Genomic DNA, 16,369 nt, shown 5'->3' with positions numbered 1-16,369 from the left:
GATCTTTCGACGTGGAGATAGTCACTACTTTCAACACAGAGGGAGGGATTAGCTCTTCATCTTTTGGGTTAGTGTTTGTGGTTTGGACCTTTTGGATATTAGGCATGGTAGACCTAGTTAGGGTAGTAATGAAACCTTGTGTGTTGGATAGTCATGGTACATGTGAGTGATGTTGCACTCAATGCATCTAAGGTTAGTCATCTGGTCTACTAGCTATGGCCTAGGATTTTATGTTGCTAGTTCTGGCAACATGTGAATGGATAGATGGATGGGAATTCACTCGTTTGTGTTAACTCATTAGGTTTTAGGACGTCCAGACCTAAGGTCGATTTGAGGCACGTCAATAGAGTGTAAGGCTCTTAATAGCTAGATGACAAACTCTTCAACTCTTCTTGCAATGGTATTGTGTGGTTCTTAGTGTGGGTGTTCTCGTTCAACTCTCTAGGCTTGTCAGTTCTTCTTGGATTTTGCAACTTCATTTCTTGGAGTTTCTATTCTTCAAATTTGTCTCTCGTTGTTCAATTGGTCTTGTGAACTTGCACTAAGTGCAAGTGGTGAAATTATGGGCTTAATAATTGGCTTCTCCTCTCAATTTTTGCAGTCATGGTACTTTCTTTGAATGGGATTCAAAATGAGTCAAAGGGGGCTTAGGACTTATGGCAGCTTGGTTGATAATATTTTACTCATCGGGCCCTTGTTATGATTGGAATGGAGCACATGATGATGGCGGCTTGGTTGGACGATTTTCCCCCTAATGACTTTCAGTGTGTCCTATATGTAGATGTAAAAGTGATTGTTGTGGTTTCGCACTATGACCCTAAATGACCTAAGGTAATGTCAATCCAGTGTGCATTATTGAGGTTGCCTAGGTGCTATCTGCAATGTGTGCTAGGTCCTTGTAATGTAACGAGGTAGTTACTTAGTTAAACAAGCTCCTTATTGAGTTCTTAAGTCATTAAGATATTTACTTCAAATGCTTGACTTCAAAACCTACAAGTTATCAAGGCACTTTGCAACACTTTGATTCAAAAACTTACAAGAGCGAGGTGTGCAAAATCAAGCTTTCTTCCTTTCCAATGCAATGTGCATGGGTGCAAGAAATTCATCAAAGCATCACAATCATGCTAACAATACGGCAAGTAAGGACATCACTTTGATGCAAATAGGTAATGCAAGTGGTTCAATTTTAGAATGTGAATAAGACAAGTATGAGTGAGCCTTGAGGCATAGTGTGTGTGTAAGTGGAAATGTGAGTGAGTGTGTGAGTGAGGAATAAGTGAGGTGTGAGTGTGAGTAAAGGATAAGTGAGATGTGAGTGTTAGTGAAGGATAAGTGAGATGTAAGTGTTATGGATATGAGTGAGTGAGTATAGGTATGAGTGTGAGTGAGTGAGTGTGAATGAGGATGAGTGAGTGGGTATGAGTGAGGGATGAGTATGAGAGAATGAGTGAGTGCGAGTAAGTGTGAGTGAGGAATGAGTGGGTAGGATGTATGATCGAAGTAATGATACCTCTATCTCTTCTTCTTCTTCTTCTTTCTTCTTCTTCTTCTCCTGTCTCTTCTCCCTTCACCCCTTCTTTTCTACCTTCTTCTAATACTCTTCCACCATTAGACGATTACAAGCTTTCCAAGAAGATACAAAAATCAATAGCATATTGCAGCCTTGCCACACAAGAAATCCAACAAGGAGAGTATGAGTTTGCATTATATATTTTGAGATTTGAGATTTGAGTTTTTGGTGTGTTTTTTTCTAAAAGTTTGTGATTTGTATTTTTTCCTACCCTAATAATACCTATCTTCATAATATCAATCCAACAAACCGGTTCCTTCCAATTCATCCTTCCTAACCTAGCCGCATGGGTTCCAAAATGCTAGCCACAAATGCGGATGATTGGAACCCCATCGATCCCATCCATACCCATGCATAAGCCTCCTATTCTTGCACATAGTAAGAGTGTGAGAACCTCGTCGGTTGCACCGTCCTAGGCCCCAGCAATCGAACCAAAATGTTGAGCCTAATGCACCAACAATCGAAACTTTGGATGGACTTCTATTGTTTCAGAAGCTATAACTCACTTCTGCGAGACAATCTCTCACTTTGTCTCTCAACACTCCACTCTAACCAACCAAGTATCCTCCTCTCCAACCCAAGAAAGCAAGAACACAAGACTAGCTTGAGTTATAGTGAACTCATCTAACTTCCCTTCTCGCATTTGATGACTCGAAGCCTCAAAGATGGTTCCATGACTACGATCAACACAATCCAATGCCATCCTTCCTTCTCATTCACAACCAAGCACACCAACAAGTCGAAGAGCTAGTAGAAATGACAAGAAAAGTAAGACAATGGCGAAGATTTTCACCTTTCCTTAGCCCCTTGCTCAACACACCTCTCACTCTCTCCTTCCTCTCAGTCACTCTCAACACAATGGAAGCAAGATGATAGACAATAACGATTGAATAGAAAGCTTGAGTAGCTACACTAATAGAGCTTTCGTAGCATGGATGTGCCAAAAAGGTGAATACAACTAAGACCTCCCATCCTTATATAGACCAAGAATGAGGGTTAGGATTAGGGTTTGCGCTCTTTTGCATTTTGTGTTTAGGGTTTATGACTCTTTTTCATTTTGCATTTAGGGTTTGTACCCCTTTTGCGTTTAGGGTTTGTGCTCCTCTTGGACATCCTATCCACTTTGTGGGCTCTAGGACAGTGAACCATCATTGCATGCTTCAACCTTATCATAATTAGACCAAGCCTAATATATTCTAATTACAAATACATGTGGGCAACCCATGCAACACTTGCGGGTGTGACAAAGACAATTGCAAATAATAGATACAATCTGCACAGGAGTGAGCCCGCGGCTCTCACAAAATAATACATCCATGATAATGTGGTGATGTCCATAATCTCCCAAAAAATAGTAGTTGATGCTTGCACTTTCAGCAATATTCTCAAAATACCATTAACGGTCTTGGTTACATCCCCTTATTTAACTGTCACTGTACCCCTGTTCTTCTTGACATTAAAGGATCTGAGAAACTCTATGCACTTGTTGTGATCCATTTGTTGGCTGACCTTCTCGAAGTACTTATAATTTACCTGGCCACATCCTCAACTGCTATAAGTTCTTCTAGGTTGTGTATGCTCTGGTATCATAATTGGTTGAAGACTTGCATCTCCGTGGGGTTAAGTGATATTTGTTCTGTTCTTCCTCGAAAATAGGAGCCCCACCATTTGGATTCCTATCATAACAAAACAACTCACAATGAGTTCTCTTTGAAGGATAATTTTTGCTTAAAGGTTGAAGTGGTTAGAAGAAAACATTATCAATTTTTTTCATATCAATCAATCCATACATTTTAACCAAAACATTGTGAAAGAATTTTTCACTAAATAAAAATTCAATTCATCCTTCTCTTTGGATTTCAATCATATTTTGATTCATATTCACATTTCACCTTACTCCCTTTCCTCTTGGAATGATGTAGTGGGAGCTCACGCTCAATCACCAAGACCCACAGACCACTTATTGTTTCAAACATTTCAAGCGAGCACAAATGGCTATCTCTCACCTAGCTGACGCACCTTCGATCCTACGAGTAGTGAGCTTACCTTGATGCTTGATGGAGTAGCCTTCTCCCTCAAGCCCTCTGATAGCTCCACAATTCAAGCATTCTTAATCCTCCACCTTGCTCGATCCTCCATAGCTGCCTGTGCGAAGATGAGAGAAGAGAAGAGAAGATTGAGAGCTTCTCCACCACGGCCCCCCACCCTCACTCACTCACTCCCTCACCCTCTCACACTCCCTCTCTCAAGCACAAGCACAAGCAAGCAAGAAGAAGAGAAGACAAGAGGAGAAGAAGAGAATACTTTAGCCATCATAAAAGAATGAGCTTCTCCTTCACTTTTTGGGTCTATATACAAGCCCTAAAAATTTTGGGCACCCATCCCCTTTTTACATGACTGGGCATCTTGCCAAGGTCCTCTTTTCGTATTCCCTTATATTCCTCCCTATCCCTTCACCTACGCCCGTCTAGATTTTACAATTTGTATCGGAGGAAGCCTGGCGCTCTTTTACAAAAATTTCAGGGGTGCCTTGCATTTAAACATGCGCCTTCCGCCTTTTGCACTTGCCTTGGAGTTTCGAGGGCTGTCCTCACACTTCTACACCACTTCTTAAGTTGTGTTTGAATTTTTAGATTTTTCTTGTATTTTATCATGCCTTGTTTTGCTTTGCCTTGCACTAGGGTTAACATTACCCCCCTCCTAGACGAGTGCCAATCCCATGGCACTGGCAGGGTATTGATGAGGGCTTAGGGATTGGATGGGTGGTCGTGGTGGCAATTGCAAATCAAACTCTTATAGCACGACCCAGGACTCCTACTTGCGCACGCTGGAAGCTAGCTGTTCTAGTTAGGGTTATTGAAGAAATTGCTGAAACTTGGTTGCTACTATGGGTCACCTACGGAATTATAATGGGGAAAGTAGAGAAATAGCTATTATAAGTGCCATTGTCAAGACTGTAGTGAGGTTTGGCAGCTTACATTCGTTAGACTGATGATGACCTTTCAATGATATGTTGATATTTTGTTGTTGATGCTCTACTTTAAGAAGAAAGGTCGCATGTCATTATGGGCTGGGTCGAATCTCTATTAATATTCCCTTTGACTAGACTCGAATTGAAGGCCTTGACCTTGCCCCATCGATCTATGAAAAGCTCGGCATTCCTGAGCTAAGAGCTTGCAAACCGATCATTGGAGTAGATGATGAGCCTCTGAAGTTGGGGGCTCATTGCCTTCATTGTATCTGAAAAAGGAAAGATCATGCACTTTCCTAGGGGTGTGCCTACCTTACTGTGCTATGTTCATGTGCTCGTGATGTGGAACTAGGAGTTGGGTTGACCAGGTGTTGTCCCACACAATTGGGTTTGGAAGGTAAACTACAAGGCTGATGATGGTAGCTTAGAAAAGTACAAAGCTAGATTAGTTGCATAGGGATTTTCACATGTTAAAGGATTTGATTTTCAAGGATCATTTACTCCAACTACTAGAACGACCACTATTTGCATAGTACTTGCAATGGCTACTCATAAGAAGTGACCGATTTACCAAATGAATATCAGATCAGTGTTCTTGAGTGGTAACCTCAAGGAGGAGGTGTATGTGGCTCAGCCACTAGGGTTTGAGACTCCCAATTTTGAGAATAAATTTTGTAAGCTGAAGAAGGCATTGTATGGGCTAAAACAATCCCGTAGAGCATGGTACCAATGCATAGATAAATTCTTTCTAAGTTTGAATTTCAAAAGATGTGCCTCAGATGCTAACTTATATGTTTAGAGGGATAGTGAAAAGTCTGGAGTGATTGTCCTATATGTGGATGACCTTCTTATTACAGGTGACCATGAAGATGTGATCCATTAGATGACTCAAAAGGCTTTGAGCTTTGAGTTTGAAATGACATACTTATGCTTGTTGCACTATTGTTTGGGGATTGAAGTCTAGCAAGTGCATAATAAAATCTTCATCTCTCAAAAGAAGTATGCATGGGAGATCTTAAAAGCATTTGGCATGAGCGATTATAAGGAGATGGCTACACCTATGGAGGTCAATGTGAAGTTATCTTTTGAGGATACATTAGCACTAGTAGACATTATGTTGAGATGTGCAAGCTCAGCCAATCTATCTACTACCTACTGACATGATAGTAGCTGGGTGTGTGTAGTTGTCTATCATGTGTGTACCTTTAATAAGTCGATACTTGACCTAACCATAGTTAGTCATTGGTTAGTTCTTTTGGTCACTAAGACCTAGTTCGTATATTGAGTTAGTGAGTATGTGTGATGAATAAGATGAATAATCTAACTAAGAGTTGTCTACTCTATGTTGCCCCTACCGAGATCTCATTCTTTCTACATGGTATCAGAGCATGAATCACCATGATTTGTGAATGATCTGTGAAGCCTAGAAGCATAGCATTGGAGTGGAGAGGAGCTAGAGATTGAAGTCCTACAAAAGTTCATGTGTGGCAACCATTTGCATTACTTCAAAGGTATGATTACCTTGAGAGTTTAGCTCAGAGATTGCTTAGGCTATTCAAGTGGATCTCATGGCATATGTGGGGGACTTATTTGAATGAGCATTGAGCTCTGTAAAGGTCGCAATTAAAAAACATGATTGCTAAAAACTGCACCTATTTTCCAACAAGAAATGGATGGCATGAAACAACACAACAAGCATTGTTTTCTTCATGATAAACATTAGGTTTGGAGCATTAGCATCCTAGTTAAGTAACCTTACTGACGCTTTGGATTTGGCAAGTGCCTTGATAATTTCAAGAATGTATTCAGCACTCAATGTACTCAGTTATAGTACAGATAACCAACAACATTAAATTTGGAGTAGATCACTGTGAGGTTATACTTGTGTGGGTTGAAGCTTTTTTGTCTTTATCAAATGCTTGATTGGGAAGTATTGCCATTGGACTACATAGTAGGCATCATGTTTACCTCTTGGATCAAATATTATGGGCTTGGTGAGATGCATATGAGGCTACATAAATAGCCTTCTCAGGTCTGAAACAGTGTGGTATGCTGCCCATGATACCTATGTATGTCCTCATTTTGATGGGATATGTTAGATGACTCTCTACCATAGATGCTTTGTGATAAGCATAGACAATGTCATGGAATGTTTGACAATGTAAATGCCTTCACTCTCATGCATTTGGGCATGGTTTTGAGGAGTTTAAAACTCAGATCTGGAAGGCAAGAGTAGGATGAAATATGTCATTGAATATATGTCAGTTAACACTTGAAGATTGAAGCAATGTGATGCTTGTTTGGTACTTGCAAAAGCCTGGATCTTTTCCACATGTATTGGGGATGTGATGTGGATGTTCTCTAGATGCTGTGGATTTGAAATATCTTAAATATAGACTAAATTCAATGTTGATCATATAGTGGGCCGGCTATTTACAGCCTATAAGAAGCTTGTCTAGCATTTCTACTAGTCATATACACCATTGTTGATGCTTGTATGTCCTAGCATTGAATCCTAAAGTTTATGGTATACATGTCAAAGATGTTTTGAGGTTATTTTGAGTTGAATATAATTCAATTTGCACAGGGAAATAACTACTAGTCACTCATTAGAAACTACTCGTATGTCTACTGTTACATAGCTTGGTTGCATACAGGATATGCAAGAGATGAAGTCTACATGAATATGCCATTATGTCTAGATGTTTTGCCACATCTTTAGGGATGTTTTTTACATGTCTGTGAGTTGAAGTACACTGATTATTGCATAGATTTACTGTCAGAATTTTTTGGGCTAAAACTGCAATACACAGTTTACTTGGTCTAGTAGGGAGTCAAACATTGTCTAATTTAGACTGCATTGAGTACATAGAGTTGTAGACATGGAAAATGCTGAAAGGGCTTATAACATAGCTCAAATAGTGGGTGACAAATTAGACAACGATAACTATGCTATGTGGAAGTTTAGCATGGAGATTTTTCTCATTGGCAAGGGCTATTGGGACTTGGTTACAGGTATGTAGGCTGACCCCAAACTCCCCAACAAGAATGCAACTTTTGATCAGCTTAGGGCATATCGAGCATGGATTGAGAGAGCTTGTAGGGTACTGTACTGCATTGGCTATCCCTATGTATTTTTGATACTATGGTTATGCAAATAATGAATTGCAGCTCACCAAATGATGCATGGGATATTCTGATGAGATACTATGGCACTACCACTAGTGCTAGAAAAATACTACTGAAGCTGAAGTTAAACATGATGGATAGGAAAGGACAGTCCATTCAGGACTATGTGTCTGAGATGAAGACTATTGCAGATTAGCTAGCGTCCATTGGAATTGAGATAGATGATGAGGATTTGATGACTGTGACCCTGAATATTCTAGGGTAGGAATATAAGTCCTTTGATATGTCAATTTTAGTCACGGCTAAAATGCCTAACTTTAATGAATTGGTATCTCTACTTATCCATGAAGAAGTGAAATTGGGGTTAACTATGAGCTTGAGTAGCTCTAAAAATAGAGATGCAATGTAATATTATAATCAAAGAGATTGTGCTCATCATGGTAGAGGTTCTGGCCATGGTAGGAGAACCAAGCAGCATGCATCTCAGCATAGGTAGAGTCAGCAAGGATTTGCTAATAGAGGTGGTGGATACTCTTGTGTGAGGGGAGATCTCAATCTAGGGGTATATCTTAGTCTAGGGGTAGAGGATCCTCGCATACTTAGTCTAGTCATGAAAATGCAAGCAAGGATAAATATTGTCATTACTGTGGTAAGCATGGCCACATTGCAAAAGAGTACTAGAAGAGGCAGCCTGATTAGAAGGGCAGACAACAGTGTCAATATGCATCTTCTAGTCATGTAGAGCTTGAGACTTGAGATATTGTTTGTTATGACTTATGTATGCAACAAGGGCAAGCAACAATGAAAGTCTAATAATGTCTGGTATATAGATTCTAGTGCCTCAAACCACATGACACCACATGGTGAGAGGTTTGATGAGCCGAAAACAAGTGTTAATGGCTATGTATGTATTGGAGATGATTCACATCATTACATAGTATACACATGGATAGTTCTCTTGGTTATGCATAATGGCAAGAAAAAGCAATTGCATGATATATTGCATGTTCCATAGATCACTAAGAATCTGCTATCTACTGGTCAAATGGTTGAGCAAAACCTGCAGGTACGATTTAATAGAGATGGCTACTTCATAGAGGAGTATGGTAGAGGATGTGGATTGGTTGCTAAAGGCCAAAGATACGGCAAGATTTTTACACTAAATGTAGACATCCATGAATTGAATGCTGTTATGTTTGCTCATGATGGGGTAAGTATCAGAGACATTGATATATGGCATAAACGGATTGGACATATAAATGTCCAAAAGTTGAAAAATATATAGTATAAGGACATTTTTACAGGGCTAACAAGGTTTAAATATGTTGATTTAGGATATTTATGCTCAACATGTTACTTTGGGAAACAAGTCAAGTTTCCATTTAGAAAGAGTATACAGAATAGTAGCAAGCCATTATAGCTTGTGCACTCAGATGTCTAGGGACCCGCTGATAATGTATCACTTGGTGGGTCTAGATATTATGTGACTTTTGTAGATGGGTATAGCAGGTACACATGGATATATATCCTAAAGCATAAGGATGAGGTTTGGAACAACTTTATGGATTTTAAAGCTCATGCTGCAGAAAAAGAGCTTAACTATACATCTCATGCTTATGTTCTAATGGTGGTGGAAAGTACGTGTCAAAGGAGTTTGACACATACTTAGCAATGCATGGGATCAGGAGGCAATTGACTTGTAGCTATACTCCACAACACAATGGAGTTTTTGAAAGGAAGAACAAAGTGATTATGGAGGTAGCCAAGGCCATGTTAAATGAGAAGGACATGCCTTTGTCTTATTGGGCTAAAGCAACACTTACGGTTGTCTATGTGATGAATAGAACGACTATAATAGCAATACAAGAAAATACACCTTATGAGTAGCTCTATGGCTATAAGCTTGACATCCAACATTTGAAAGTATTTGGTAGTATTGCCATGTTTCAGATGACAAATGAAAGAAACTTGACCCTAAATCAATGAGGTGTGTTTTCCTTGGAGACTCACAAGAAAGGGAGGCATACAAGTGCATTGTTCCAACTATACGAGAGATATTGCTCAACCATGACATTGTGTTTGATGAGTTAGCATCTTGGCATGGTGCTAAGCAGGCTACATTATATGTTGATGATTCACGGGGCACATATGCTAAAAATGGATAGCAATGCACTACTTCTATTAGTGGACCTACTCAAGATGCATTTGGCAGTGTAAGTCCTTGGACTCAAAGGCTCTGCAGCCATGGGTCTTCATCCACTAACATGGGTATCTCTGTGAGGTGGAGAGATAAAGAAAAAGAGAAGGTCTTTGATGATAGTACATGTCCATTGACTTCAAGTTATGACTCTTCTGAGAGTCTTGACAATGAGTTCAGTATACCTACAATGGTTACACTTGGAGTTAAGTAGAGATATGTACCACCTCATGAGAGAGTGGAATCTAGTTCACCTCTGTTGTGGAGATCACAGAGAGAAAAGAAGCCGGTGGATAGGATTACCTATAGTGGATATTTGGTGAAACATTATGCATATATGATAGAGGTTTAGAAATACAAAGAGCCTACATCTTTTGCAAAAGTAGTTAACAAAGAGAACTGGTGCAAGGCTATGGATGATGAATATGAGGCTTTGCTAAAAAATAGAACATGGGATTTGGTTGAGTTTTCTAAGGAAAAAATGAATATTGGATGCAAGTGGGTCTATAAAGTAAAATGTAAGTTTGATGGCTCACTAGAGAGGTACAAAGCCAGATTGGTAGTGAAAGGATATGCCCAATAGTATGGATTAGATTACGATGAGACCTTTAGTCTATGGCTGCCAGGATGGCAACTATACGGACTATTATTGCATTGGCTACATCCAAAGACTGGAATCTTTATCAGATGGACGTGAAAAATGCTTTCTTAAATGGTGATTTGATAGAAGAGGTTTATATGTATCAGCCAGAGGGCTATGTGCATCCCGACTATCTATTGTATGTATGCAAATTAAAGAAAGCATTGTATGGCTTAAAGCAAGCCCTAGGAGCATGGAATACTAGGATTACTTCCTACTTGTAGTCACTTGGATTTCAACTAAGTAAAGTTGATCACAACCTATTTACTAGGAAAACAGATACACAATATGTGATTTGAGTAATCTATGTAGATGATTTGGTGATCATAGGTGATGACATACATGGCATTGACAACATAAAAGCTATATTGCAGAAAGAATTTCAAATTATAGTCTTCGGATAGTTGAAATTTTTCTTAGGGATTGAAGTTATGCATACACCTCATGGGATGTGGATGATACATAAACAATATGCACAAATATGTTGGAGAAGGAATGCAAACCCATGGACACATCACAAGAGCAGAATGTGAAGTTGGTTGTTAATACAGGGGATGTGATAGAAAACATGACTATGTATAGACAAATGGTTGGGAGTTTGATCTATCTTACTATTACTAGACCGGACTTGAGTTGTGCAGTTGGTTTGATCACCCAGTTTATGTAGCAGCCAAGGAAACCTCACCTAGCTTATGCAAGGAGGATTTTGAGATATGTGAAGGGTACATTGTGTTATGGACTATTCTATGAGCATGGTAAGCATGTTGAGCTTATAGGTCAGTGTGCTGTGGATTGGGCTAGCTGTATGTATGACAAGAGATCGACTAGTGGATCTGCATTTGGACTTGAAAGTAGCATGGTCAGTTGGAGTAGTAAGAAACAACCGACTGTGGCTCTCTCAAGCACAAAAGCATACTACATGGGTGCAGCATGTGAGGCTGTTTGGCTGGTTAAGTTGATAGCAACTGGGTGTGTGTAGTTGTCTATCATGTGTGTGCCTTCAATAAGTCTTGGGCAGGTGACTGTGATTCTAGGAAATCAATTTTAGGATATTATTTCTCTTTAGGCTCAAGAATTTTCTATTGGATGAGTAAGAAGCAACCGACTATGGCATTGTCTTCTACCTAAGCAGAGTACAAGGTAGCTTGCTTTGCTACATGTGAAGTAGTATGGTTAAGGAGGATCCTATGGCATATGGAAGTACATGATGAAGATAAGATGTGACAATCATAGTTGCATTTCCATTGCCAAAAATCCAACTTTTCATACACACACCAAACATATTGAGATCTTGTATCACTATGTGCGTGACTTGATCACTCAATTAGAGTTCTTGTAGCTACCCTAAGCTCTTCGTCTATCATCTATTTGGATCACTAGGTAAGCTTCTTAGTGAAAGCGCACGGGTAGATAGAACCATCTTTGTATTAGTTCGTTTGAAATTAAAGCTCTTTCTTTTCTTCTCATATTCATTGTGTGTTCTCTACTCCTTACTCAAATTCTATTCCCTGTGCCATGTAATTTCTACAGCTTCTTGAATGTCCACTTTGATACCAGTTGAAAGGTAGAGCCCGAGTGGAAGCACACAAGCAAAAGTAAGAGCTATGGCATATGTAACAAGAGAACAAGAGAGAGAGACACTATATGTGGAAACTCCAACTATCACTTATGTGTGACTAGCATTCCCTTATTCAATAGTTGCTAAAACAATAAAGAATAAAGTGACAGTGATGGGTGGTTGCCACCTACAATGTACAAGTATGCACTCACAGTGTGTATAGTAAATTTTGGGTGGTGTAGGCACAAGTGCCAATAGTAAATTTAGGGTGGTGTAGGCATAGGTGCCTTTACTCATAACATCCTATGGTTCGATATTGCATAACCCTCTCTATAATGAACTAAACTCTATACCTTATTGTTCATACTAATCGGTGGTTTCACTCGAGTACTTACCTAGCTAGGACTAGAATAGAAAGGAATGGAGATGCTAGCTCTAAAAGACACGAAAGCAAACCATTAATGACAAAAGAACAATTATAGGGAGCCCTTACAGAACCATCCCAAGAGATAAAAATTTATTAAGGGATGGATCAATAGTATGCAAGGCCTCCTTGATATTGTATGCCTATAGCAAATCAAAGGGATAGGTTCAACATTGGGAAAAAATCTTCAAGTCATTAAAATGAGTATGAATGGCACAACATCAATCACAGCTCAAAGAAGTGGAGGCTAGCCATTGGGATCAATATTAAGTTGCAATGGCTTGCATTTAATGTGTCCAAAGATCCAGCTAATAGATGAATTACTCTTCATATTACAACTGAATAAGAATTTTCCATAGTATCCATCCATGCAACATGATGTAAAAGAAAGAGCTTGGTAGCTCTTTCTGACAACATCATGTAAAATAGGATGACTTGTGGAATGGAGATATTAAAGATTGGTTGCTACCTAAGTAGTTAAATGGTAGATTTCAACTCAATGATAATGAGCTAGTCCTTGTGCTTGAAAGAGTAGCCCTTTGGAATCATCATATAAGAAAATCCATAAATTTACATTTAAAGTCTAATTCCAAAGGACTAGATTGGAAAAAAGAAAACAGTAAACCTCTCCTCATAATCCCCCTTTTGCTAACATTCAATTCATCCCTCATCCAAAAACTCAACAAGAGATGGCATCTATAGTGGAATAAGAAGCAATGGAAATACAAATTCCTAAACTTGTGGTTACAATCCACCCAAGGTAAGGTATCATGCCTCCAATGGCTAATTCTTCATTAAGCCTTGTGGACAAATGAGAGAGTTTCCAAGTCAAGATTAGGAAATGGTCTATGCTCAAGATGTAAGAAGGAAATTAAAACAATTTCATACATGTTTATCAACTGCAAAGCTAATCAACATATCCTTTACTTCTTGTAGGTAGTACTGGTTCAACAAGCACATGCCATTGCTCTTAATTAGAAAGGAATTATTGCTGGGGGAGTGTTATGGCATGGCCCCTGCAATATGGAATTGGATAAAGGGACTTGATTTATAGAATTTATGGATTTGCAAGAATAAGCAACATGCTGAAAATACTTTAATCGGTCTACTAATTGGTTTTAAACTTGACTTGTGTTTGTAGGTCTCATCAAAGGAAGGTAACCAAATTAGGCAGCCTGAGAAATGGGTCGAGGAAAGGAAGCACAAAGGAAAAGAGAAGATCATAGATTTGAGTAGAGACACCCAAAAACATGATGTTAAAAGATGTTTAGAAGAATTGCAAAGGAAATTGTTTTAAGATAAAGAACATGACTAGGAAACAATGAAGGCGAATGCCCTCTTCTTCTCAAATGTATACATGCCGTTTTAGGTCATGCAAGAAGCGGACAATATCCTCCAACAACAGGAAATAGGAACCATGAAATGCTTAGTCGCACAGATACTATGCCACAAACATACCTATGTTTGGAAGTTTTTTTTTTTTGCTTTGATACCATGTGCTCGGGTCGCGTTAATTGGAGCTTCGATGATGTACATTGCAATCCCGAACGCTAATCTTTCTAGCTTTTCAATATAAATTAAAGTTTCCTAAAAAAAAGGAACAAATTGGAATTGTGGTAAACTGGTAGTCTACGCACTACGCATCGTGTCCCTGTCCTAAGCTTTAATAACTGCTAGAAAGGAATAGTGTAAGTAATGAATGTGGTCGCTTTGGGAGGGAAGAGGTGGACCGCGGTGGACAGAGAGGTTGGTGTAGAAAAAATCATTCGCATTTACGAACTGGACACTGGAGGTTCACTCACTACTTCTATACAAAGCTATGCGAAGAACGGGAGGACGTAAGTTCACACGTTGGAACGAGAAGAGGGAGAATCGATCAGAGGGACGAGCGCCGATGGCTACGTTTACGGGATGGAGTCCGGCAAGCGCGATGGTGGTAGTGTGGTTGGCGGCGTGGGCAGTGATGGAGGTAATCTGCTTGTTTGCGTCTCTCGTCCTGCCTGCTCTGTCAGCACTCTCTGAGTCCCGGTGTGGTTAACATTGTCTCAGAATGCAGGCTGTCAGCTGCTGTCTGTCATTGCTGCTAATAGTGTTGATATGTGCAGGTGCATTGCTCCGAAGAGTCAAGCTTTGAGGCATACTGGGAGCGCGAGCTTCCGGCTGCTGCCATGCCCGAGGCTCTGAAGAAAGCGGCGTCTCCGCTGTCGGCGTCTTCTGCGCAGGAGCTGCTGGCTGAGATGAAGCGTGGGCGGCCTGGGGCTCTGCAGGTGGCGATGGCGGCCGGGGAGTCGAAGCGGGTGGTTGCCGTGGGGGGCTCACAGCCGCGGGTGTGCATCCCGCCTTACTTCAAGTACGAGTACGGGGTCCTGCCCTGCAGGCCGCCCGCCAATGCGGCCGACGCGGCGCGCCAGTCGGCAGTCTTCTTCAAGCCCGAGAGCCTGCAGGAGGCCACCCGGGTTCGTCTCCCGGACACTCGCAACCCCCTGGGCGGGGCCGCCTTCCTGCCGCCGGCCCTCTCCTCGGCCCTGCCCATGTCCCCCGCCCGCGCGTCCGCCCTGCTGTCCCTCTTCGCCATCCCGGCCGACTCTGTCGCCGCCCTCCACGTCCGCAACACCCTGGCCCACTGCGCGCAGGGCACGTCCGCCCACGACCCTTCCTCTTGCCATACCTCTGGCGAGTCCATGGTCTCCTTCGTGGCTAAGGCCCTTGGCCCCCGCGCCATCGTGGCCTACGTCCCTGCCCGAGCCGCCCCTCACCAGGCCAAGCAGCCGGCGACCGTACTCCACGTCGGCACCCTCGCCCGTCCTGGCGACAGGGTCGTGGCCTGCCACAACATGGAGTTCCCCTCGCTCCTCTACAGCTGCCACCTCAGCTCCTCCTCCCGCGTCCTGGACGTCTCGCTGCAGCTCCAGGACGGCACGCACGCCCGCGGCCTCGCTGCCTGCCACATGGACACCAGCTATTGGAACTCTGACCACGTGGCTTTCCAGGCCCTGAATGTGAAGCCTGGGCAGGGTGCAGTGTGCCATTGGTTCCCAGAGAACAGCTTCGTCTTCACGCAAGGCTAGATGCCCCATGGACTGACTAATTATTGCTTATCTGCGCCTCGTTACCTTGAGTATCTATGTAGTGTCTATATTCTCTTCCTGGCCTACGCGCTGGTCTAAAAAGGTAAATCGTAAAACCCAGCTGCCCTCTCATTTGGAAAACAATTAGTGTGAATAAGCCCAGCCTTAATATATGCCTTTTTCAAATCTAATGTGGCACATTATTAAGGTGCCCAAGTACCCTATACCGGGCCAGGTAAGTCAACTATATATCCATATTGTGGGCATGTTAAAGAGCAGGTGAAAATGTTAGCCATTGTTACGCTGCCCTTTAAACTTCAATATTTGTACATTTTTACACAATGCTACTAATGTTTAGTTTGATATTTTGTCACTTGTGCGTGTGTGCAAGTGTGTGTGTGTGTGAGAAAAGAAAAAGGTGATATGTGATTTGGTTAACAATCTTTGTTGAAAGACATGTAAAATGCAATACAAAAACCAATTGCTTTTCAAACATTTATTCGCTATAAATTGTTTGTAGAGAGTTTGTAGCATTGATAGCAATAGTAAAAATGGTGGATGTTAATTTTGAGTAATCTTTGGATTTAATATGGTCAAATTTTCTAGATTGATTAGGTTTGCATCCTTTGGGTTTCCTTTAATTTGTAACGATCAAAGGATTACATCCAACTTGTATGAAGGTAAAATTCACTTGCACTAGTCCTCAAAATAGGTTCGCATTCCTCAAAATAGGTTTGCATCCCTCGCTGAGGGTACTTTTTATTGCAACAACCAAAGCAGCACAACTAAGTTGTATATAGGTAGAATGTGTT

General features: G+C 41.0%; 1 protein-coding gene across 1 annotated transcript; it reads left to right on the top strand.

The window, feature by feature from the left end:
* Positions 1 to 14,281: 14,281 nt before the first annotated feature.
* Positions 14,282 to 15,930, top strand: LOC148039580 (BURP domain-containing protein 6-like). The gene is made up of 2 exons (XM_087692004.1): positions 14,282 to 14,458; positions 14,595 to 15,930. Exons 1-2 carry the CDS (start codon positions 14,309 to 14,311, stop codon positions 15,555 to 15,557), a joined length of 1,113 nt encoding a protein of 370 aa, XP_087548130.1. The 5' UTR covers positions 14,282 to 14,308; the 3' UTR covers positions 15,558 to 15,930.
* The last annotated feature ends 439 nt before the right edge of the window (positions 15,931 to 16,369 follow it).

This window comes from Lygodium microphyllum, chromosome 2, assembly GCF_053477565.2.
Source record: "Lygodium microphyllum isolate KBCC chromosome 2, Lygodium_microphyllum_v1.1.10, whole genome shotgun sequence".
NCBI classification, from domain to species: Eukaryota; Viridiplantae; Streptophyta; class Polypodiopsida; order Schizaeales; family Lygodiaceae; genus Lygodium; species Lygodium microphyllum.
The sequence above is the reverse complement of the archived record's forward strand: the minus strand, read 5'-3'. Positions and strand labels throughout refer to the sequence as shown.